Source organism: Corylus avellana, chromosome 6 (genome assembly GCF_965113065.1).
Source record: "Corylus avellana chromosome 6, dhCorAvel1.hap1.2, whole genome shotgun sequence".
In the NCBI taxonomy this organism is placed as follows: domain Eukaryota; kingdom Viridiplantae; phylum Streptophyta; class Magnoliopsida; order Fagales; family Betulaceae; genus Corylus; species Corylus avellana.
The window spans coordinates 5,807,303-5,833,960 of NC_142495.1; the positions used below are offsets into that span (position 1 = coordinate 5,807,303).

General features: G+C 34.0%; 1 protein-coding gene, 1 non-coding gene and 1 pseudogene across 2 annotated transcripts; all 3 read right to left on the reverse strand.

Annotated features, from left to right (window-relative positions):
* Window positions 1-1,212: 1,212 nt before the first annotated feature.
* On the reverse strand, window positions 1,213-9,600 carry LOC132187590 (uncharacterized). Its single transcript, XR_015912729.1, has 4 exons — window positions 9,481-9,600; window positions 2,893-3,567; window positions 1,357-2,251; window positions 1,213-1,247 (listed from the first exon to the last, which is right to left on the reverse strand). It is a non-coding gene; the product is annotated as an uncharacterized LOC132187590 (transcript).
* Window positions 9,601-10,789: 1,189 nt separating this feature from the next.
* Window positions 10,790-14,432, reverse strand: LOC132187613 (uncharacterized). Its single transcript, XM_059601977.2, has 4 exons — window positions 14,195-14,432; window positions 13,107-13,775; window positions 11,136-11,999; window positions 10,790-11,028 (listed from the first exon to the last, which is right to left on the reverse strand). Exons 1-4 carry the CDS (start codon window positions 14,286-14,288, stop codon window positions 10,994-10,996), a joined length of 1,662 nt encoding a protein of 553 aa, XP_059457960.2. The 5' UTR covers window positions 14,289-14,432; the 3' UTR covers window positions 10,790-10,993.
* An 8,318-nt stretch (window positions 14,433-22,750) lies between these two features.
* LOC132186618 (uncharacterized) lies at window positions 22,751-26,657 on the reverse strand (annotated as a pseudogene).
* Between the last annotated feature and the right edge of the window lies 1 nt (window position 26,658).

Sequence of the window (26,658 nt, forward strand, 5' to 3'; positions counted from 1 at the left end):
CGTTTCCTCATGGGAAAGGAATTGTATGGACCTTGGAAACTTTGCTTCGTTTCTAATTAAGCTGTGACTTTATCGTACCATGTTTTTTGCTCCTTTAATTTATTTCTCTAAGTAAGCTTACTTTTGGTAATCAAAGAGCGTCTTTTTACTTTCTTTCTTTCTTTCTTTTTTTTTTTTTTGGGGGGGGGGGGGGGGGGGGGGGGTTGGAAACTTGGAAGTTGGAAGCATCTTTTTATTCATACACTTCTTTGTGGTCCATGGGGAATGAATCAGAATTATAAACCCAGCTTAGGAAGAGGCCTACAGCAATTAGCCCACATTTACTGGCAAACTGACACTACTCATCTTCACCCAAATCTTCACAATAAATGTTAATGTTGACATATCTTTAAAAAATTTAAATAATGTGATTTTATATACACCATTAAATGCACTTCAAGCATTTAGGTGGTTCATTTTTGCACCATGCAAAATTTAGTTTGATCTTTCTGTGTTTAAATTGATCATTATCATATATAAGACATACAATACAATGGAGCCATTGATGTGATTCAGTGAAAACAGATTAAGGGAAAGCTAAGTAGAGTTGTTACACTATTGGATTTTCACTTGATACGTCCATAGGAAGATTTTGGAAACTACTGCATGTTAAAACTGAAAGAGCATTGCTATGCATACTCATAAGTGCTCACTTTCTAACATGGGCTGTCGCAGTGAAAATCATCACTAGATGTTATATATATGCACTCTCATTTTTTATTTCATCTAATAGTAATTTCATTGTCACGTCAAGAATCGAGTAAGTACTTGAAAATATATGTAGTACTCCTAAAACTAAAAATCAGTATTTATGAGGAAACAATGGCGAGTTAAAACCAAAAATAAAAAATGTTTCCAAGAAAGCAGTCATATAAAATCAGCATGAAATGCAGTGACCCGGCCAATACAACCTGATCGATCACAAACAGTTTAATAAGATTCATTTATACAAACCATCACATAGAATCTCAAAACCAACAAAACTGTCTAAAACCATCATATAACCATCAAGATCAAGATTAGACAAAAAAAAAACCAAATTTCGAGAAATAGTAGAAACATAAAGTGTCTAAAACAAATATATGTAACAACTAGTATCTAGAAACAAACGAAATTAATGTCCTGATGGTAACAATTGGAACTTTGACTTCATTTCCCATGAATATGAAATTTTTATTTGGGTTTATGGTCAAGATTATAGGGACGCCCTGCATCGAATAAGAAATGTGAACATTAGAATATAAGTCAATCCACCAAGTTGGTAGAAATTTTAGTAAAATTTGATTCGAAACATATATATGTAAGCTAAAAACTTACCTTTATTTTCAAATCTTGCCCTACGTTTGTAGCAGTATTTCTAAACATGTCCAAACTTTTTGCAGGAATAGCACTTGACATTGTTGTTTCTCTTCGCATGAACCTCACTTACTTGAAGACGTACATTAACTTTAGGTGGCCCTGTGACCTTGTTTTGTCTCTTCTCATGAACCTCAGTTACTTGAGGAGGTCCATTAACTTCAGACGGCTCTATGCCATTGTTTTCTCTCTTCTCAAGAACCTCAATTACTTGAAGTGGTCCATTAACTTTTGGTAACTCTATCTTTTTGGCTCCTGGGCTTACAAGGTGAGCTGAATGATGTCCTTGTTGCTTAAGCCTTTCCTCTTCTTGAACAAGTATCCTGGTTAATTCATTTACATTCCACTTATCTTTATAAGAATTGTACTGAATTTGAATTAGCTCATACTGAGGAGGCAATGAGTTGAAAATAAATTGCACGAGAAGGAACTCATCCACATTCATCCCAAGAGCCTTTAATTTAGTAGTTAAATTTGTCATTTCAATGATATGCTCATGCATCCCACGTACCATCAAATTTCATGGTGGTAAGTTCAGCCACCAATGTCCCTGTAAGAGACTTGTCAACCGATCGAAAACGTTCTTCCACGTTTTTGAAGAATTCTTTAGCACTATTACATTTAGGAAGAATTGATTTAATATTATTCACTATACTCATTTGCATAAACATAATGCTCAATCTATTTGATCGCTCCCATGACTTGTATTTAGCCTTTTCTTCTGCAATACTTGAGTTAGTAATAGCAGGCGGTTTGTTAGTCCGAAGAGCCAAATCAAGATCCCAAACACCAAGGTAAAACTAAACTTGTTCAGACCACATTGAGAAATTCCTTCCATCAAGAATCGGAACTGAGGCTGCAATTAAATTAATGCTCGCTATATTAATGCTTTGAGTTATTAAACATAAAATAATAATTTAATAAATAGTAATTAAGTAGTATTATTGTAATTCGTATTTGGGTGGAAATTACAATACATAAAATTTAATCAATATAGTGATTCGTTTTCGCCTCTTAGGAATAATTAATAATGCATCTGTAATTCGATAAGTATGTTACTTTTGGTTATTTGGTTCAAACTCTCAATTAAGGATACATATTAATTATTCTTGTTGAAGTATAATGAAGCTCAATGTTTAAATATGAAGAAGCTCTAATACCATGTTGAAGTTTGTAAGGAGATCTAAAATATGAAAATAATAGAGGAAGCAAGAGAGAGAAAAGAGAGCCAAAGAATTACGGTTATGTTCACCACTTTGAATGGCCCCTATGGCTACATTGTGCTCATAAATTTGATTATTTACTGTAGATAAGATTATCAAGCTTTGTTGGCAATATCGTTTTAAATATGCTAAAAATTTCTATATATGTTCAAAGAAATTATAGAACAATTAAGTAAAGCATAAATCAAATTTGTTGAGGAGAAACAAAAACATGAGTACTAATATATATGTATGTAATATTCAATAAATAAACTAAATAAATTAAAGGACATACCAGAATTCATTCGAAGAAAATAAGCCTCATTGGCTTTCCAGCCCATGTTCTCAACCAAGTCCTCCACAGCAACCTTGATCACATCTTTTCGAACGCAAAAATCATTTGCATACCTAATCATACAGTACATCAAGACGGATCCAGCCGCTACCATAGCAACACCAACAGGGGTTGAGATTAGCCACATGAGACGAAAAGAAACAGTGGCAACACGTGTGACACCAAGGAAGGAAGTGGCTTGACCTCCAGGTTTTTTCTTTCCGCCTGCTACCTGAAGACCCGTTTTGCAATAAAGCGCAAAGTTTTCGCAGTTGTTTGAAAGGACATCATAATTGCCAAATCCATATTGAACAAGATACAAGGCTCGGTGGATAACTTGTTCTGGTGGGTCTGATTTTGCAATGGAGCATGTGCCACCCCGCACCTGAGCAAAGAAAAATGTTCGAGTAACTCCATATTTGAAACGATACAGAGATCCATTTCCAAGGAAACAATCCAGGCAAGAACGGAGTACACCACTGTTGGGTTGCCTAAATCCACATTCGGGATAGGAAGAGCAGATCACTCCTGACTTATTACATAAGCTAGAATCAGAACATATCCAAGTGCTAGAATTTGAATTTGAATTTCTCTCAGGACTAAAATGGACCACCTTGTTACCCCCAACAAATATACCTGCAATTAATTCAACATATCTCATGATTTAATTATGCAGCAAACAGAATTAATAAGAAGATTGAACTAAAAGCATCAATAGCAGTAAAAGAATCCTCGTGTTTGAGGATGATGAAGACAAATTTAAGATGATGACTTCCACATTCAGATCATATGCACCCTCCCTCTTAACTTGTTTGAGTTATATATGTGAATCAAGAATTCTAAGAAATTGCACAATTTCTATATATCTCAGCAATATTTTAAATCATTTTGATGAATCTCTGCCAAAAGCTCTGCAAATGAATGGCATGTTGCAAGAAATCACATTCATGTGTTGAGATGAATTTGGTCTTTTTTTTGCCTGGTCTGACAAACAACCTTAGAAGATGTCATAATAGCGAGATTTTGTGTTTTCAATTGAATTTAATGATGAACGTGTTTAGCAATAAATGAGGACTGAATGATGCATTATTCTAGAAACAACTGTTGAGAAAAATGCCATGTAGGAGAGAAGTTGGTCCTGAGTTGGGTTTGTGTTGTGCCTTTAACATTTTCCAATATATAATAGGAGAGTTTTAGACAGGAGTCTCTAAAATTTTAACAAGTAGCACCACATATGTCTGCCACATGTCTCTTTTAGGACAATTTTAAACAGGAGCCTCTAAAATTTTGACAAGTGCCAATCCTGTGAATAATGGTTTCCACAATTCCACCCTGTCAAAAATTTTAAACGACAAAACATGTTTCAGATTTAAATGAAACAGTGCAAGCAGTGGCGGAGCCACGTTGCTACTTAGGGGTGCCACGGCACCCCCAAGGATTTTAATTTTAATTTTAATTTTTTTTTAACCCAAGGCACCCTCAAAATAAATAAAAAACAAAAAACTTATTCTTAGGAGAGTTTTAGACAGGAGTCTCTAAAATTTTAACAAGTAGCACCACATATGTCTGCCACATGTCTCTTTTAGGACAATTTTAAACAGGAGCCTCTAAAATTTTGACAAGTGTCAATCCTGTGCATAATGGTTTCCACAATTCCACCCTGTCAAAAATTTTAAACGACAAAACATCGTTTCAGATTTAAATGAAACAGTGCAAGCAGTGGCGGAGCCACGTTGCTACTTAGGGGTGCCACGGCACCCCCAAGGATTTTAATTTTAATTTTATTTTAATTTTTATTTATTTATTTATTTTTTAACCCAAGGCACCCTCAAAATAAATAAAAAATAAAAAACTTATTCTTTTTACAATTTTATCTACCCATTACCCAAGACACAGCAACCCTTCTCCCGTACCCCCATTTAACCCATGGCAATTTGAACACATATTTATGAATTTTTATAGATATTTTTTGTGATGCATATATTGTGTGAATTACCAAATTTATAAGGTGAAGAAAATTTTTAGGACGATAAAAAAATTTTAACGGCACCCCCAATATAAAATGGTTGAATCCGCCATTGAGTGCAAGCATTCAAAACAAGTCTTATATCCCTTCCCAACCACCCTCAACCACAAACACCCTCAGCTATTTAAAAAAACAAAAGAAAAAACGGTTGAAATAAATCATTCGAGACAAACCACTCGATATACAATTCCATTATCATCTCTTCATCATTGAAACCACCATTGACCCTCTCTCTCTATGTGATTCTAAGGGCCTTAATTTCAGACAGGTAAGTCAATGTTTTTTATCATCATTATTTTATTATTTTATATTTCGTAAAAATTAAAATGCTACAAAGTCAATATATAGTTTGAGTGATTGCATAAACCCTAGATCTTTTAAGATTTGCTTCTGGGTCAAGATTTGCTCGAAGTTATCAGTAGACTTTTCTATCGGATGTGGATTTCAAGCAACATAAAAAGTCTCAGAAACAAATTATCATTAACTAATTTGGTTTCCTTTTGAAGTATGTTAGTTTTTTTTATTTACTTTTAAGTAGTTGGTTGGATTGACATTTTTATTTTTTTTCCCTTTTGTAAACACAGATGTTGTCGATTGATTTTTTTTTTCCCACTTTTTGTAAAGACAGGTCAATGTTGTGAATTTCATTTTTATGTTTGGCTTTAAAATGGACAAGTTTGTGAAATTATAGTATGTATACTACATTAACTATTATTGTTATTATATATTTAAAAATTCTCACCAAATATATTTAGCATATCTTGATTCTGTTGAAGCCTTCTTTAGTGCTAACAAACCGTATCCAGCATTTCAAATTTGAGATATCAATAATGAGAATCCAAACCATATGCATACAGAATCGGAATAGTAAAACATTCTTTTGTGATCTTTTGTTCATTCTTAATAAAAACATTCTGTTTTATTTTTATTTTTTCAAATACATCTAAAATTTTGTGCCTACAAACACAAACTTCTATTTAACAGTGTCATTCTTTTGTGCCAATTTGCATGCTTGAACGTTTACTATATATATATTTAATCCTTATCCACACTGCCTCATTTTTGCTTTTTACTATGATTATTTTATATCTATTCAAAATAATTTTCTAATTAAATAATTTCAAACAGATTTTCTTAAACTCAAATAATGAGCCTAAGGAAATATTTTAAAAATTATTTAATGCAAACAGAATATTTTCGCATGACTACAATTAATTCATTTATATTTTAATATAATGTGTTATTCTAGATCTATGTTATATTCTAATATAAACATACACATAATAATGAGATTATGAACAATTGTCCCTATACATAATTTTTTTTATTTATATTTTATCTAGGTGTCCTGGGTTTTTGAATGACACTTATTTGTGTTATATTAGTATCAATATTTTAACAAGTTGCATCGCATATGTCTGCCACATGTCTCTTTTAGGAGAGTTTTAAACAGGAGCCTCTAAAATTTTGACAAGTGCCAATCCGGTTTCCACAATTCTACCATGCCAAAGTTTTTAAACGGCAAAACATCGGATTTCTAAAAGTCCATCCTTGGGTTTTAGTTTCGGTTTTTCAAGTGATTTTTAGTAGATAGTTCTGTCAACGGGCGTTTAATTGTCCCCTGTTTTTTTCAAGCAGATTTCTATAAGTCCATCGTTGGGTTTTAGTTTCGGTTTTTCAAGTGATTTTGAGCAGATAGTTCTATCAATGGGCGTTTAATTGTCCCCTGTTTTTTTTCAAGTAACTTTCGTTTCTTTGGAAGATAAAAGAAGGAGAAGAAGAAGAAGAATTGCCTGAAGCAAGAGGTTGTCGTAAATATCAGCGATCTTTTCAGAGTAAACTATAGAATTCATAAAGAGAATACGATGAGTATTGATCTTTTGTGGGATATTCCGAAAACTCCTCCGGGAATGGAAAGTTGGGTAGTTGGCAAAAGATAGTACGTTTGGTTTTGCCACAAAGAGGCAAAGCAATCATAAATTAAGAGAGAAAGAAAAAGATGAACCATCACGTTTTGCTCATCCAACCGAGTTTTGAAGGTTTCCATTTTTTTTACTTAAAGAAATTTGGATTTTTTTAAAAAAAAATTCTTCATTTGTGATGTATATTTCGGTAGTTGTTAGAGTCAATTTGATTATGAAAATTGCTCTTTTCAAATTCGTCAGTTTTGAACTTGGTTTAAAACTCCATGATTCACACTTTCACTCAAACACCACTTCCCATCTTTTTCACATATAGAAATTTGGATTTTTATTTTATTATTATTATTTTTTTGTGTGATGTATATTTCGGCAGTTGTTGGTGCCAATTTGATTAAGAAATTACTCTTTTCAAATTCGTCAGTTTTGGACTTGGTTTAAAATACCATGTTTCACACTTTTACTCAAACACAGCACTTCCCCTTTTTTTCACGTATAGAAATTTGGATTTTTTTTTTTTTTTTCCTATTCTTCATTTGTGATGTATATTTCGGTAGTTGTTGGTGCCAATTTGATTAAGAAAATTACTCTCTTCAAATTCGTCAGTTTTGGACTTGGTTTAAAACACCATGTTTCACTTTCACTCAAACACCACTTCCCTTCTTTTTCACGTATAGAAATTTGGATTTTTTTTTGTTTTTTTTGTTTTTTTCATTTTGTTTTGTTTTGTTTTGTTTTGTTTTGTTTTTTCTATTCTTCATTTATGATGTATATTTAGTTGTTGGTGCTAATTTGATTAAGAAAATCACTCTTTTCAAATTCAAAACGGACACATTCATTCCCTTCCCAAAACTCAGTTTTGGATTTGGTTTAAAATACCATGTTTCACACTTTTACTCAAACACCAATTCCCTTCTCATTAAATGTAAGTTTTAAACTAATTGTTAGATTTACATTTCGAATGTAAGTTTCGCTTTGAACTCTCAAATATCTCTGTCTCACCCTTGACTTCGACAAATTTTCAATTTCCTTCCCTGATCAATATAGATTCATGAGGATGTATTTTGTTTGTTAAATGTAGGTTATTTATTTTGTTAAATGTTTATTTTGATATGTATTTTTTTTTCTTTCTAAATGTTTAGAATTTATAAATTTTATTTGTATTAAGATATAATAGGTATCACACCATGTGTTCTCGATCTCTTTCCCTGGTCGATAGATATTAAGGATCGATTTTAATCATTGTTAATTTGCAATTAGTTTATTTGATGAAATATGTGTTTTTTTTTTTAAATGTTTGGGTTATGAAATTTGCATTTGAAGGGGTGTGTTAAGAGAGAATGATAAATGATGTAGCAAAGAAGTAAATAGTCTACTTATTTTTATTTTTATTTTTTTTGGTTATGTGCTTTTGATTCCATTTTTTTGTCTCTATTTTTTGTTTAAATTTTTATAATATTTTTTACTTTTATTGTAAAAGTAGTTTTTCTTAACGTTATTTATACGAACGATTGTTGAAAAAAAAAAATCTAATTGACAGGACTGCTTTCTATACCTATGAAAGAAAAGTATATGGAAAAAGTCGGTTATATTTTATTGTATTAGTATTAATTTTGATTTGGCTTTGGAAATTGTGTTTGCAATTCAAGAAAAAATGGTAAATAATGTAGCAGAGAATGCTAAATGTACATTTATTTGTCTATTTTTTTTTAAAAAAAAAATTTATGTAGTTTTGTGCTTCATATTCTATTTTTGGTCTTTAATTGTTGTTATAATTTTTATAAAGAGAAATGATAGAATTTATTATATTTTTAACTATCTTTTAACCATCTCCATAGTGAATGGATGAATCCATAATTGAATTTGTGTAGAGTCTACAAATTTAATGATTGATATATTAAATTTGTAGGATGAGATAAGAAAAAGATGAAAAAAATATGGTTGGAAGAAAAAAAGCTCTATTTGATTAGACTTCTTCCTATACCTTATGAATTTCATTGGTTATGTTTTTGTTTATGCTTTTGAGTAAATTAAGAAGAAAGAGAAATGATATAATTCATCTATTTTTTAACCATGATTTAATGAAAGGTTTTTTTTTTTTTTTTTGATAGCCAATTAGTTAATTGAATGAGAAGGAAATTAGTTAGTGTAATTTCTCAAACTTCTCTCTTTGAAAGTATTTTAAATAAAGTTATTTTGGAAATGCAAAGATAAGGGCATGGAAAAATGGCTTGAGCATTTGTGTTGTTGTAAATGGTCTCTCAATGTTTTTTTTTTTTTTTTTAAACCTTTATAGAAGTTTTTTTTTTTTATATATATATATATTTTTTTGCTTCATGCTTGAAACATTTTTTTTTTTCTTCTGTCATTTATACATCCACTAATTATTATTATTATTATTATTATTATTTTCCGTCCTGTCATTTTTAAAAACAACCCGTGCATTGCACGGGGTACAAGCTCGTTAAAATAAACAGAAACCGCCCCCCACGCCCCCCACGAAGAAAAAGGAAAAGTATCATGAATCAGATAAGGAACAATTATATGAACATGTTGATGATCGTCATCTCTTAAACATAGAAAAACACACACACAGAGACAGACCATGGTGAGAATTGATGAAGGCAGCTCTGTAGGTGTAGATGTGGTCTCCGGGCTTGATCTCACTTCTCCCCACTCTGTTGGTCAGCACATCCATCTCCCTTTCTCTCTCTCTCTCTCTCTCTCTCTCTCTCTCTCTCTGCTATGCTTTACTCTCTAAATCCACCGCATGTAAACTAAGGCTCTGCTGTTCAGGGATGATCCTGCATGTTTTCTTTAACTTTTCCACTTACATGGACAGTATGGTTGAAGTCCACGGCAATTCATGTAAGAGAAAGTGACGACGTTTCCTCGTGGGAAAGGAATTGTATGGACCTTGGAATCTTTGCTTCGTTTCTAAGCTGTGCCTTTATCGTACCATGTTTTTTGCTCATTTATTTCTCTATCTAAGCTTACTTTTTGTAATCAAAGACGTCTTTTCACTTTCTTTCTTTCTTTCTTTTTTTTTTTTTTGGGGGGGGGGGGGGGGGTTGGAAACTTGGAAGTTGGAAGCATCTTTTTATTCATACACTTCTTTGTGGTCCATGGGGATTAATGAATAAGTATTATAAACCCAACTTAGGAAGAGGCCTACAGTAATTATTAGCCATAGATTGCTGATACTAGATTGTCAAGAGAAGGAGCATAGATAGAATGAATATATAAGGGAAAATATATGCAAATAGATCCATCAACCGCTGAATGATGAAGCACACTACAATGCATATATTGTGGGATTCTGTCATTGTTTTACGAAATGCTAGAAAGCAGCCCTTGGCTTCTTATATGTAAATTTTTGAGTTTGATGACCCAATTTGTTGGAATATGATTCTCTACATTTAATAGTTATGATTTAAAATTAGTGTATTTAATGCCTCTATATAATATTAATGTTAATACGTGTTTTAGAAAATTTTTATAATGTGACATTATATACATCATTAGATGTACTTTTAAGCATTTAGGTGCAACATGCAAAATTTAGTTTGATTTTTCTGTGTTTAAATTGATCATTAGCATATACAATACAATGGAGCAATCGATGTGATTAAGTGAACACTCGATTTTCATTTATTATTCCATCTAATTATGGTGATTTTCATTGTCACGTCATGATCACGAAATTCGTGCTTTAAAGTTATGTAGCACTCCTGAAACTAAAAAATATAAGTATTTATGAGGAAACAATGGCAAGTCAAAACCAAAAATAAAAAATGTTGCAAACTGATCATTAATTTCCAAGAAAGCAGTCATATACAAAGCATTACAATTTTTTTTTTTTTTTTTTCTTACAAAAATTTCATCAATGGAATGAAATGCAGTGACCCAATACAACCCAATCACAGACAGTTTAATACAATTCATTTATACAAACCATCACAACCATGAGATAACCATTAAGATCAAGTTTAGACAAAGAAACAAAATTTCGACAAATAGAATAAACATAAAGGGTCTAAAACAAATCTATGTAACAACCAGTATTTAGAAACAAACGACGGTTCTGATGGCAACAAGTCGAACTTCAACTCCATTTTCATTTGGGTTTAAAGTCTGGATAGTAAGGAAGCCCTGCATCAAATTAGAAATATGAACAGTATAACATGAGTCAATCTACCAAGTATTAGAAAGAACTTTCATAAGATTTGATTTGAAATATATGCAAGTTAAAGACTTACCTTTCTTTTCGAACCATGCCCTGCGTTTGTTACAATTTTTCTGAACATGTCCAAACTTTTTGCAGAAATAGCATTGGACATACATGTGTTGTCTCTTCTTATGAACCGGTTCATTAACTTTAGGTGGCTCTATGACTTTGTTTTGTCTCTTCTCATGACCATTAACTTCAGGTGGCTCTATGACATTGTTTTGTCTCTTTTCATGAACCTCAATTACTTGATGAGGTTCATTAACTTCAGGTACTTCAATCTTTGTGGCTCCTTGACTTACAAGGTGAACTGAATGATGTCCTTGTTGCTTAAGCTTTGCCTCTTCTTGAACAAGTATACTGGTCAATTCATTTACATTCCACTTATCCATATGAGTGTTGTACTGAATTTGGATTAGCTCATACTCAGGAGGTAATGAGTTGAAAATAAATTGCACGAGAAGGAGCTCATCCACATTCATACCAAGAGCCTTTAATCTAGTAGTTAAATTTGTCATTTCAATGATATGCTCATGCATCCCATGTGTACCATCAAATTTCATGGTGGTTAGTTCAGCCACCATTGTTCCTGTAAGAGACTTGTCAACCGATCGAAAACGTTCTTCCACGTTGTTGAAGAATTCTTTAGCACTATCACATTCAGGAAGTGTTGATTTAATACTATCCACTATACTCATTTGCATAAACATAATGCTCAATCTATTTGATCGCTCCCATGACTTGTATATAGCATTTTCTTCTGCACTGCTAGAATAAGTAATAGCAGGCGGTTTCTCAGTCCGGAGAGCCAAATCAAGATCCCAAACACCAAGGTAAAACTGAACTTGGTTAGACCACTCTGAGATATTCGTTCCATCAAGAATAGGAAGTACCGCTACAATCAAATTAATTCTCACTATATTAATGCTTTGAGTTATCAAACATAAAATAATAATTTAAGAAATATTAAGTAGTATTAATACTGCAATTCATATTTCGATGAAAATTACCATACATTAAAAAATTTAATCAATATAGTGATTACTTTTCACCTCTTAGGAATAATTAATAATGCATATGTAATTCAATAGGTGTGTTACTTTTAATTTGAGTATCTGGTTCAAACTCTTAATTAAGGATACATATTAATTATTCTTGTTGAAGTATAATTAAGCTATGCTACAATGTTTAAATATGAAGAAGCTCTGATACCATGTTGAATTTTGTAGGGAGATCTAAAATACGAAATAGTAGAGAAAGCAAAAGAGAGAGACAAAGAATTACGGATGGTTCAGTGTTAAACACCTATTTTCATCACTTTGAATGGCTCATATGGCTACGTTATGCTCATAGACTTGATTATTTACGGTACATAAGTCCCTATGTATAGTTGAATAAGTTGACCAATACAAGTAAACCTAAATCGACTTATACAAGAAAAAATAAATCGACGTATACTAGGAAATATAAATCCAATCATATAAATATCAAAATATATTCTAACAATTCTAGTTTAGTTTATCAATCACTTGAAAGATGGTACACATTTGGGCCAATCCAAAATATTCTTGTGATTAAAAAAAAAAAAAGTTAAAAAATTAATGCTCATATTCTTGGGATATGAGCATTAAGTTTAAGCAGAGGACTTCAAATCTATGAATGTTTCTAGGTCAGTCACTTTGGCGATCACCAAACTATTTCATAATATAAATATCAATGCGAAACAATAGCATTAATGCAAAGTGAATGATCATAATATACCATTAACATTGATTAACATAAATATTCATGCTTACAATTACAACAAATGAAATAAAATAAACAATAATCAAAAGACAGAAGATTATCATGCTTTGTTCTCATTTCAAACATGCTAAAAATTCTATATATGTTCAAAGATATTAAAGCATAAATGAAATTTTGTTGGGGAGAAAGAAAACATCTGATAGAAGAATTACCAAGGATGTAATATTCAATAAAGAAAATAAATAAAAGGACATACCAGAATTCTTTTGAAGAAAATAAGCCTCATTGGCTTCCCAGCCCATGTTCTCAACCAAGTTCTCCACAGCAACATTGATCACATCTTTCCGAACGCCAAAATCATTTGCATACCTCATCGTACAGTACATCAAGACGGACCCAGCCGTTACCGTAGCAATACCAACAGGATTTGGTACTAGCCACTTGAGAGGAGAAGAAACAAAGGCAGCCCATGGGGCACCAAGGAAGGAAGTGGCTTGACCTCCAGCTTTTTCCTTTCCGCCTACTACCTGAAGACCAGTTTTGCAATAAAGCGCAAAGTCTTCGCAGTTGTTTGAAAGGACATCATAATTGCCAAATCCATATTGAAGAAGATACAATGCTCGGTGGATAACTTGTTCTAGTGGGTCTGATTTTGCAATGGAGCATGTGCCACCCCGCACCTGAGCAAGGAAAAATGTTCGAGTAACTCCATATTCGAAACGATACAGAGATCCATTTCCAAGGAAACAATCCAGGCAAGAACGGAGAACACTACTGTTGGGTTGCCTGAATCCACATTCGGGATACGAAGAGCAGATCACTCCTGACTTATTACATAAGCTAGAATCAGAACATATCCAAGTGCTTGAATTTGAATTTCTGTCAGGACTAAAATGGACCACCTTGTTATCCCCAACAAAGATACCTGCACAATTTCTATATATCTCAGCAATATGTTAAATCATTCTGATGAATCTCTGCCAAAGCTCTGCAATTGAATGGGGCATGTTGCAAGAAATCACATTCATGTGTTGATGAGATGAACAACCTTAGAAGATGTCTTGTGTTCTCAATTGAATTTAATGATGAACATGTTTAGCAATAAATGAGGATTAATGAATGATGCATTATTCTAGAAACAACCGATCCATGTTAAAATAAATAGAAAAAACAGAGAAGATGCAGTAGTAGATATTTTCACATTTTTGTAAACCCCGGAGAAAAAAAAAAAAAGGGAAAAGGCAGACAGATCCAGTGTCATGAATCAGATAAGGAACAATTATACGAACATGTTGATGATCGTCATCTCTTAATCATAGAAAAACACACACACGCGCTACAGACCGTGGTGAGTATAGGTGAAGGCAGCTCTGTAGGTGTAGATGTGGTCTCCGGGCTTGATCTCACTTCTCTCCACTGCGTTGTTCAGCACACCCATATCCCTTTCCCTCTCTCTCTCTCTCTCTCTCTCTCTGCTATGCTTTATTCTCTAAATCCACAACATCTAAGCTAATGCTCTGCTGTTCAGGTACGATCATCCTACATTTTTTCTTTAACTTTTCCTTTCTTTTTTTTTTTTGAATTCCTTTTACTTTCTCCTCTTAATTTGACTGTGGTTGCTTAGCCATAACAATAAGGTCTATGTGACATAACTCCGTTACTTTTTCTTTTCTTTTATTTTTTGGACATGAACTCCGTTACATCTGAGTCCTAATGTAACGGAAAGCGACGCCATTTCCGAGGGGAAAGGAATTTTATGGACCTCGGATTCTTTTCTTTGTTTCCAACTTGTACTTTCATCTCACAACCCCACCTTTTTTGCTGCTTCTTTTTTTTTCTTAATCAATATTTATGGATTCCCACTATGTCTATATGTGATTAAAAATTGCTGGAGAGTGGATATTATCAACAAAAAGTTATTAACTATCTTGTTTTTCACAATAAACTTTGTGCTGCCAAGTTATTCAAAACCCATTTCAGTATTAATTAGTATTATCATGGAAGATAAATGAAAAGCTTTTTTCGCTACTTAATAATTAAGTGATAAATTTTAAAGTGTATTTTCTAGAATGATGTAGTTATTAATTTCTTTCTTTTTGTTTTGAGTGATGTAGTAAGGAATTTATGTAAGTTTGAATGTGAGGGGACTCATTATTTGCACATGATGAATGACACATGTCATTCTCTCATTGTTTAGTCTTTCTACCTTATCACCTTCTATCTTGGTCATCTAACAATCACTACCCTCATTCAATTCACTTTATATTTCAATACAACTTTACACCTTTGCATGAGACATTATTATCATCTCTTATCCTAATGGATCAGGCTTCTGTGCGGTAGTGAAAAACTACCGCACAGATGCTATTGCCCAAAATGGTACTGTTTTGAGAAAAACGGTACCATTTTGGGCAGTTAAAAAGTAGGAATAAGAAATAAATAATAAATAATTTATTAAAACTTAAAAATTATAAAAAAATAATAATTAAAAAAGTAAAAATATTAAAAAATTAAAACCAAAAAAATAAAGGGATGAGTGTGGCCGGCCACCCAAAAAGGCCAAAAGAACAAAAAAGAGTTTGAGGATTTGGTTTTGGGGGTGGCCGGACCACCTCCAAGGGCTATGGGGGTGGCCGAGCCACCCCATACCTGTGGGTTTCCCAATACAAAGCAGGAAGAAGCAAAGCCATGGGCAGTTTTCTGTCAGCCCAAACAAAACTTACCAATCCAAAACTGGCTGCTCCGCTCTTTGTATATATGTCTCTGTCTTTTTCTATCCCTTGACTCAATCTAATGCATCTGAGCATCTTCACCTTTTCCCTCTCTCTCTCTCTTTCTCTCTCTCTCTTGTGGCAATTGTATTTGCAAAAAGTTCAAGAAGGCTGTTTTATAGTTCTGGGCAGCTTTAGATGTGACAATTGGATTCCAATCTTTGGGATTTTAGCGCTTTGGGCAGTTTCATTTTCTGGGTTTTCTTAAAATTAATCTCTTCAATTGTTGGGGTATGATTTCACTTCTACTTCCCTGAATGTTTTCCTCAACCAGTAGATGGTGACAATTTTCTCACCTGGGTGTTTGTGTTTTTGTCTTCGAAAGAGAACAGGCTTTGCCTGATGGAACCAAATGATTTAGGTGGTGGGATGTTTCCGAACATTGGTTTTTGGGTGGTCCGGCCACCACCCAAAAACCAAACCCTCAAATTGTTTTTTTTTTTTTTGGGTTGGCCGGCCACCCCTTGGCCAAAATGGGGTGGCCGGCCACCCAGCCCATTTTTATTTATTTATTTGTTTTAGTTTTAATTTTTTAATATTTTTACTTTTTTAATTATTATTATTTTTTTTATAATTTTTCAATTTTAATAAATTTTTTATTATTTGTTTTTTATTTCTACTTTTTCACTGCCCAAAACAGTGCCGTTTTGCCCAAAACGGTACTGCTTTGGGCAACAGCATCAGTGCGGTAGTTTTCACTACCGCACAGAAGCCGGATCCTATCCTAATTTGTTGTTCTTTCTTGATCACAAGGAAAGTCACGCCTATTTCTTTTTTTAATTTATTTATTGTTTGACATGTTCACACAAGAGGGAAGAGAGGGGGAGGGACTCGAACTAGTGTCTAGTGATCTCCGCTTTATAAAGTGTGATTCCTAGCCAATTGAGTTACCTTATGGGACACCTATCTTGTTAGTTAAATGCGAGAATACTCTAGAATCCTTGAATATACACATGTACGAAAAGAATAAAAAAAACAATGGTTTAGCTTGTTTCCCTCAACGTAGATACCTGCAAATTCAATATGGCTCATTATTTAGCTTTGTTGGGTTTTGAATTGCCAAATACAGTGACAAAATACATTTATCTGCAATCCCGTCAGCAGTGCATACATACGAGGTGTTGTGTCAAGAGAAGACCTAGAAGATGTGGTTAAGGTTAACCAATCATAATAGAAGACCTATATGATATGGTTAAGTTTAATCAAATCGGAATTCTTTAATTAGAGTTAAAATAGGATTTGATTAAATTTCGTATCCTGCACATGTATCAGTATTCAGATCATAACTTTCGGCTCAAGAATCGGATTGAGGTGAAACCAGCGGCATTAGAAAGCTAACACAAAATTCTACAAATCTTTGTGAAATAAGATTTTCAAAATTAGAAAGTTAGCTATGCCAAAATCGTCTCGCAAGATAAGGAAGAAAATTTGGATGAATCCTATTCCAACTAGAACTAGTTTTTCTTCCCATTTCAACTAGTACTAGGTTTTCTTGTAGTCTATATATAGAGAGCTGTTATGCACGAAATTGTAAGGAATTCCACATAAGAATTCCATGTGCTAAGAGAGCGTTTAAGATATTGAGTGTTAGGGTTAGTCTCTCTTAGAGTTAAAGGTTGTGTCTTCATCACAAATCATATACAACCGAAGTCTACCGGAGTTCCGGTAAAGGAGATCAAGTAGAAGGATTGTGCCAGATGTTCTGGAAAGGGCTACTGCGGTAGAAGTCAAGTGGGTCGCTTGTCGTGTACAAGGAAGAGTAAATTGCAAAGGTTTTGTAATTCTTCTTGTATTCCTTATTCTTCTTATAGTGGATTGATTTCCTGGGTTTGGCTGCCCCGGAGAGGTTTTACATTTAGAGAGTTCTCTAAATGGTTTCCTCTTCGTAACCAAATATCTGTGTTCTTGATTTTCATTACATATCTGTATTTGGTTGATTATTGATTGTTAGGTCAGATCTTATTCCGCTTAATATTTGTGAATCACCTAGACATTTGAATAGGTGTCGTTTGGAGTCGTTTTAGATTTTTCAATTGGTATCAGAGCGGGTTCACTTTGTTTGGATTAAATTTCTGAGTGAGATCCTTGACTCCTTTGCTATGAATACTCCTCAATCCCTTAGCATGGATTCTGATAAGGAGATTGACCCTCAGATGGCCTATAACAAGCTCTTTAAGAAATTTGTTAAATTAACTCATCATCATCAAATTTCCCTTAAAAAGCTTAATGATGTTGAGCATGAGAAAGAGTCTTTGGTTATTAATTTGTCTAAATCACATGTCTTAATTGACTCTTTGAAATCTGAAAATACTATGCTTATTGATAAATTGGGTGCCTCTACTTTACATGCTTCTAATTCTGAAAGAAAAACTTTGTTTGTTAAGCATGTGAAAGTTGAAGAAGTCAAAGCCAATATAGCTTGCTTGGATAAGGGCAAAACTTCTTGTATGAATACTTGTGTGAAGCCCGAATTCAAGGCTCTTTCAAGGAAACAAACTCATGCAAAGTTTGTTCCTACATGCCATCATTGTGGGATTATTGGTCATATTAGACCAAATTGTTCTAAGTTGAAATCCCAAAGACCTTGGAATAAAAAGGCTGCTCCTAAGAAAGAAAAAGGTGGTGTAGAGTCATGTTTGTCTAGATCTAAGTATATGTATATCCCTCCTCATATGAGACAAGTTTCTCCGAAATTTGTCCATACCTGCCATCATTGTGGCAAAGTTGGTCATATTCGACCTAACTGTTTTAAGTTGAGACCTTGTGAGCATAAGAGTGAGAATTTATATTCTAGGAAAGGTTTTGAGGGGCTATACATAATGATGAAGGGAGTGTTATCTAGGTTAGATGAGTTTGACAAGAGTCATAAATCTGTACCTAGGGTTAAGAAGGTTTGGGTTAGGAAGGTCGATACCATTCACCCTTTGAGGGGGAGTGGTGGTGAACTCACCTAAAGTAAGGTGGTCCATAACATGCTTAGGATTGGTTGTCTTGCATATTTCTTCATATCCTAGAGCATGTAGCATTCATTGCATTTATTTATTTTTGTTTGTTTGTTTGTTTTTTTTTTTTTTTTTTAATTTCAGTTTTGCATATATATGCATTGCATTAATTTTGTGCATTTTATTTAAAAAAAAAAAAAAAAAATCAAAAAGACAAAAATATAGTTTTTAGGTTGTCTCCTTATTTTTGTCATATGCACCATGATAGTCCATAAATTTCTCATGTATACTTCATGGATCCAATTCCTTATATCTCAAAATGTGCTTACTATACATGGGATGAATATTTATTAATGGACTGATTTTTTTTTTGCCTAAGCTTATGCTTCTATGATACATTTTACCTATGCTTGAACTCTTGTGCACATTTAAGCTTAAATTGAGTATGAATTTGGCCTTAAGGGTGAGTTATGTTAGGCAACCATATGAAGAAGATTGACTAGTTATGTCTATCAAATTGACCAAATGCTAGTTGAACCTAGGACCAAAAAATTCCAGCATTCCTTTAATTTGGTTTAAGCACTAAATGATTAAAGACATATTCTCAAAGAAAAAAATAGTGAAACAAGAAAACATATGAACATATTCCAAAAGGAATCTATTTCACTATGTCTTATTTGTGCTCAACTTGTCCCTATAGAAATAGTCGTGACCATATTCATTGTGGAAAGAGACGGTCACTACCGGACAATGTTTGAGTATGTGCTATTACTACATGGGAAGTGTATTGGATGAGGGTGACACGGCCCTAGCAAGGTTTGACTTTTGTTTAGATATACATGTCAATCTTCCCATGAGGTAATTTAAGTTTTTGCTTGCTAGCCTATCCCATTACCGTATAAGTTCTTAAACTTACTTGATGGTTAGCTTTCACACACAACACACAAGCATGGGTCGAGTGGAACATGTTGCTTTGCTTGTGTTGAAAAAACTTTTGTTTCATATTTTTTTATTCTCATGTATATTTTGGACATTTTGAGATATTACCAGATAATCATTGCTTAATACATGAGTCTTTTATGTTTTATCATGTGAGTGTATTTGACATAACAAGTCTTATATTGAGGGAGAGAAAAAAAAAAAAAAAAATCTGACTTTTTTCTTCATTTTTTTTTTTATGTCATTCACTGAGGGGGAGAATTTTTTTTTTATCATGCTCTTGCATTTCACTCATTATGCATTCATAGTTTTGATTTTGTTTATGTTTCTCTGACTTTCCTTGGGCTTATTGGTGTTTTACTGCCCTTTGTCCATTCATGACAAAAAGGGGGAGAGAAAATTTTAGAGAGTGCAAACTGGGAATAGCAGACTGGGAATAGATAGAACACCATAGATGATTTTGATTTTGATATACTTGTTGCATCTATGAAAGATATTTGTTTTGTGTTTTAACAGATTTGGTGAGCTATTCATGATTATATTCTATTCAAATCTGTTATATTATTGGTACATTGGGTATTTTTATTCTACATACGTTTAATATGTTTTGTGAGTGTTTCAGGAAACAGGAGTTATCTATTCAGATGTATCTTGTAATTTTTGTCACAGAATTGTCAAAGGGGGAGTTTGTTGGGTTTTGAATTGCCAAATACAGTGACAAAATACATTTATCTGCAATCCCGTCAGCAGTGCATACATACGAGGTGTTGTGTCAAGAGAAGACCTAGAAGATGTGGTTAAGGTTAACCAATCATAATAGAAGACCTATATGATATGGTTAAGTTTAATCAAATCGGAATTCTTTAATTAGAGTTAAAATAGGATTTGATTAAATTTCGTATCCTGCACATGTATCAGTATTCAGATCATAACTTTCGGCTCAAGAATCGGATTGAGGTGAAACCAGCGGCATTAGAAAGCTAACACAAAATTCTACAAATCTTTGTGAAATAAGATTTTCAAAATTAGAAAGTTAGCTATGCCAAAATCGTCTCGCAAGATAAGGAAGAAAATTTGGATGAATCCTATTCCAACTAGAACTAGTTTTTCTTCCCATTTCAACTAGTACTAGGTTTTCTTGTAGTCTATATATAGAGAGCTGTTATGCACGAAATTGTAAGGAATTCCACATAAGAATTCCATGTGCTAAGAGAGCGTTTAAGATATTGAGTGTTAGGGTTAGTCTCTCTTAGAGTTAAAGGTTGTGTCTTCATCACAAATCATATACAACCGAAGTCTACCGGAGTTCCGGTAAAGGAGATCAAGTAGAAGGATTGTGCCAGATGTTCTGGAAAGGGCTACTGCGGTAGAAGTCAAGTGGGTCGCTTGTCGTGTACAAGGAAGAGTAAATTGCAAAGGTTTTGTAATTCTTCTTGTATTCCTTATTCTTCTTATAGTGGATTGATTTCCTGGGTTTGGCTGCCCCGGAGAGGTTTTACATTTAGAGAGTTCTCTAAATGGTTTCCTCTTCGTAACCAAATATCTGTGTTCTTGATTTTCATTACATATCTGTATTTGGTTGATTATTGATTGTTAGGTCAGATCTTATTCCGCTTAATATTTGTGAATCACCTAGACATTTGAATAGGTGTCGTTTGGAGTCGTTTTAGATTTTTCAAGCTTGACCCAAAAAAAAAAAAAAAAAAACCCAGCATCATGAATCAGATAAGGAACAATTTTGCAAACATGTTGATGATCGTCATTTCTTAATCATAGAAAAACACACAGAGACCGTGGTGAGAATAGGTGTAGGCAGCTCTGTAGGCGTAGATGTGGTCTCCGGGCTTGATCTCACTTCTCCCCACTTTGTTGGTCAGCCCAACCATCTCCCTTTATTTCTCTCTCTCTCTCTCTGTGCTATGCTTTATTCTCTAAATCCACCGCATGTAAACCAAGGCTCTGCTGTTCAGGGATGATCCTGCATGTTTTCTTTAACTTTTCCACTTACATTGACTGTATGGTTGAAGTCCACGGCAATTGATGTAAGAGAAAGCGATGACGTTTCCTCATGGGAAAGGAATTGTATGGACCTCGGAATCTTTACTTCGTTTCTAAGCTGTGCCTTTAGCGTACCATGTTTTTTGCACCTTTATTTCTCTATCTAAGCTTACTTTTTGTAATCCAAGAGCGTCTTTTTACTTTCTTTCTTTCTTTCTTTCTTGTTTTTTTTTTTTTTGGTTGGAAACTTGGAAGTTGGAAGCATCTTTTTATTCATACACTTCTTTGTGGTCCATGGGGAATGAATCAGAATTATAAACCCAGCTTAGGAAGAGGCCTACAGCAATTAGCCCACATTTACTGGCAAACTGACACTACTCATCTTCACCCAAATCTTCGCAATAAATGTTAATGTTGACATATCTTTAAAAAATTTAAATAATGTAATTTTATGTACACCATTAAATGCACTTCAATCATTTAGATGGTTCATTTTTGCACCATGCAAAATTTAGTTTGATCTTTCTGTGTTTAAATTGATCATTATCATATATAAGACATACAATACAATGGAGCCAATGATGTGATTCAGTGAAAACCGATTAAGGGAAAGCTAAGTAGAGTTGTTACACTATTGGATTTTCACTTGATACGTCCTTAGGAAGATTTTGGAAACTACTGCATGTTAAAACTGAAAGAGCATTGCTATGCATACTCATAAGTGCTCACTTTCTAACATGGGCTGTCGCAGTGAAAATCATCACTAGATGTTATATATATGCACTCTCATTTTTTATTTCATCTAATAGTAATTTTCACTGTCACGTCAAGAATCGAGTAAGTACTTGAGAATATATGTAGTACTCCTAAAACTAAAAATCAGTATTTATGAGGAAACAATGGCGAGTTAAAACCAAAAATAAAAAATGTTTCCAAGAAAGCAGTCATATAAAATCAGCATGAAATGCAGTGACCCGGCCAATACAACCTGATCGATCACAAACAGTTTAATAAGATTCATTTATAAAAACCATCACATAGAATCTCAAAACCAACAAAACTGTCTAAAACCATCATATAACCATCAAGATCAAGATTAGACCAAAAAAAAACCAAATTTCGAGAAATAGTAGAAACATAAAGTGTCTAAAACAAATATATGTAACAACTAGTATCTAGAAACAAACGAAATTAATGTCCTGATGGTAACAATTGGAACTTTGACTTCATTTCCCATGAATATGAAATTTTTATTTGGGTTTATGGTCAAGATTATAGGGACGCCCTGCATCGAATAAGAAATGTGAACATTAGAATATAAGTCAATCCACCAAGTTGGTAGAAATTTTAGTAAAATTTGATTCGAAACATATATATGTAAGCTAAAAACTTACCTTTATTTTCGAATCTTGCCCTACGTTTGTAGCAATATTTCTAAACATGTCCAAACTTTTTGCAGGAATAGCACTTGACATTGTTTGCAGGAATAGCACTTGACATTGTTGTTTCTCTTCGCATGAACCTCACTTACTTGAAGACGTACATTAACTTTAGGTGGCCCTGTGACCTTGTTTTGTCTCTTCTCATGAACCTCAGTTACTTGAGGAGGTCCATTAACTTCAGATGGCTCTATGACATTGTTTTCTCTCTTCTCAAGAACCTCAATTACTTGAAGTGGTCCATTAACTTTTGGTAACTCTATCTTTTTGGCTCCTGGGCTTACAAGGTGAGCTGAATGATATCCTTGTTGCTTAAGCCTTGCCTCTTCTTGAACAAGTATCCTAGTTAATTCATTTACATTCCACTTATCCTTATAAGAATTGTACTGAATTTGAATTAGCTCATACTGAGGAGGCAATGAGTTGAAAATAAATTGCACGAGAAGGAACTCATCCACATTCATCCCAAGAGCCTTTAATTTAGTAGTTAAATTTGTCATTTCAATGATATGCTCATGCATCCCACATACAATCAAATTTCATGGTGGTAAGTTCAGCCACCAATGTCCCTGTAAGAGACTTGTCAACCGATCGAAAACGTACTTCCACGTTTTTGAAGAATTCTTTAGCACTATCACATTTAGGAAGAATTGATTTAATATTATTCACTATACTCATTTGCATAAACATAATGCTCAATCTATTTGATCACTCCCATGACTTGTATTTAGCCTTTTCTTCTGCACTACTTGAGTTAGTAATAGCAGGCGGTTTGTTAGTCCGAAGAGCCAAATCAAGATCCCAAACACCAAGGTAAAACTGAACTTGTTCAGACCACACTGAGAAATTCCTTCCATCAAGAATCGGAACTGAGGCTGCAATTAAATTAATGCTCGCTATATTAATGCTTTGAGTTATTAAACATAAAATAATAATTTAATAAATAGTAATTAAGTAGTATTATTGTAATTCGTATTTGGGTGGAAATTACAATACATAAAATTTAATCAATATAGTGATTCGTTTTCGCCTCTTAGGAATAATTAATAATGCATCTGTAATTCGATAAGTATGTTACTTTTGGTTATCTGGTTCAAACTCTCAATTAAGGATACATATTAATTATTCTTGTTGAAGTATAATGAAGCTCAATGTTTAAATATGAAGAAGCTCTAATACCATGTTGAAGTTTGTAAGGAGATCTAAAATATGAAAATAATAGAGGAAGCAAGAGAGAGAAAAGAGAGCCAAAGAATTACGGTTATGTTCACCACTTTGAATGGCCCCTATGGCTACATTGTGCTCATAAACTTGATTATTTACTGTAGATAAGATTATCAAGCTTTGTTGGCAATATCGTTTCAAATATGCTAAAAATTTCTATATATGTTCAAAGAAATTATAGAACAATTAAGTAAAGCATAAATCAAATTTGTTGAGGAGAAACAAAAACATGAGTACTAATATATATGTATGTAATATTCAATAAATAAACTAAATAAATTAAAGGACATACGTGAATTCATTCGAAGAAAATAAGCCTCATTGGCTTTCCAGCCCATGTTCTCAACCAAGTCCTCCACAGCAACCTTGATCACATCTTTTCGAACGCAAAAATCATTTGCATACCTAATCATACAGTACATCAAGACGGATCCAGCCGCTACCATAGCAACACCAACAGGGGTTGAGATTAGCCACATGAGACGAAAAGAAACAGTGGCAACACGTGTGACACCAAGGAAGGAAGTGGCTTGACCTCCAGGTTTTTTCTTTCCGCCTGCTACCTGAAGACCCGTTTTGCAATAAAGCGCAAAGTTTTCGCAGTTGTTTGAAAGGACATCATAATTGCCAAATCCATATTGAACAAGATACAAGGCTCGGTGGATAACTTGTTCTGGTGGGTCTGATTTTGCAATGGAGCATGTGCCACCCCGCACCTAAACTCCATATTTGAAACGATACAGAGATCCATTTCCAAGGAAACAATCCAGGCAAGAACGGAGTACACCACTGTTGGGTTGCCTAAACCCACATTCCGGATAGGAAGAGCAGATCACTCCTGACTTATTACATAAGCTAGAATCAGAACATATCCAAGTGCTTGAATTTGAATTTCTCTCAGGACTAAAATGGACCACCTGGTTACCCCCAACAAATATACCTGCAATTAATTCAACATATGTCTCATGATTTAATTATGCAGCAAACAGAATTAATAAGAAGATTGAACTAAGCAGTAAAAGAATCCTCGTGTTTGAGGATGATGAAGACAAATTTAAGATGATGACTTCCACATTCAGATCATATGCACCCTCCCTCTTAACTTGTTTGAGTTATATATGTGAATCAAGAATTCTAAGAAATTGCACAATTTCTATATATCTCAGCAATATTTTAAATCATTTTGATGAATCTCTGCCAAAAGCTCTGCAAATGAATGGCATGTTGCAAGAAATCACATTCATGTGTTGAGATGAATTTGGCTTCTTTTTTTTTCCTGGTCTGACAAACAACCTTAGAAGATGTCATAATGGCGAGATTTTGTGTTTTCAATTGAATTTAATGATGAACATGTTTAGCAATAAATGAGGAATGAATGATGCATTATTCTAGATACAACTGTTGAGACAATGTTTTTTTATTTTTATTTTTTTTGAGTAAGTAACGTGCGCTTTAGATTTATTGCTTAACTTGCAAAGCAGATAAGTCTGCTTGCAAAAGGTCACGTATACATGCCGGTGGGTTATAAAGCCACACCATTTGAACATTTTCAGTTACCGCCAATCTAGCTAAAGTATGAGCCACCTTGTTCTCCTCTCTACGTACAAATTGCATTTTCCAAGCCGATATGGCCCGTAAAGACGAACGTATATCCGCAATCAGTTGTCCCCTGCTACTCTCATCCGGATCTTCTGAATTTACCGCCGCTATTACAGTTTTTGCATCTCCTTCCAGTTGAACTTGATTTAGTCCCATCTCCAGGCATAGCTGCACTGCCAACAGGGCCCCCATTGCTTCTGCCGCTGCAGGTTCCAGAAAGCCAGGTCTTGTCTGACAGCGTGCAGCCCACATGTTGCCCTGGTGGTCGCGAATAACAGTCCCTAGCCCCACTCGTCCCCGCTTTAGGTCCACCCCGGCGTCCCAGTTGGCTTTAAACCAACCGTAAGGGGGCGCTGTCCACATTGTTGCTGGAGTTTCTGCCATTGATGCCCTGTCTATTTACTTTCTGTCTGTTAGTGTTTGGAACATTGCCGTCGCCTGAAGAGCCTGTTGAGCAAGATACGTCGGGTGTGTAAAAAACCCATTATGAATAAAATCGTTCCTCCTAAGCCATATTCGCCGAGCTAGGCCCACAAATTGGAGAAATTCAACCCGATCACACCTGGTATACATTCCTTCAACCACCTGTTGAGACAATGTTAAAATAAATAGAAACGCCACCCCCACCCCAAAAAAAAGGAAAAAGGAAAAGACAAACAGACAGACCCAGTATCATGAATCAGATAAGGAACAATTATATGAACATGTTGATGATCGTCATCTCTTAATCATAGAAAAACACACACACACAGACAGACCATGGTGAGAATAGATGAAGGCAGCTCTGTAGGCGTAGATGTGGTCTCCGGGCTTGATCTCACTTCTCCTCACTCTGCTGGTCAGCACATCCATCTCCCTTTTTCTCTCTCTCTCTCTCTCTCTCTGCTATGCTTTAC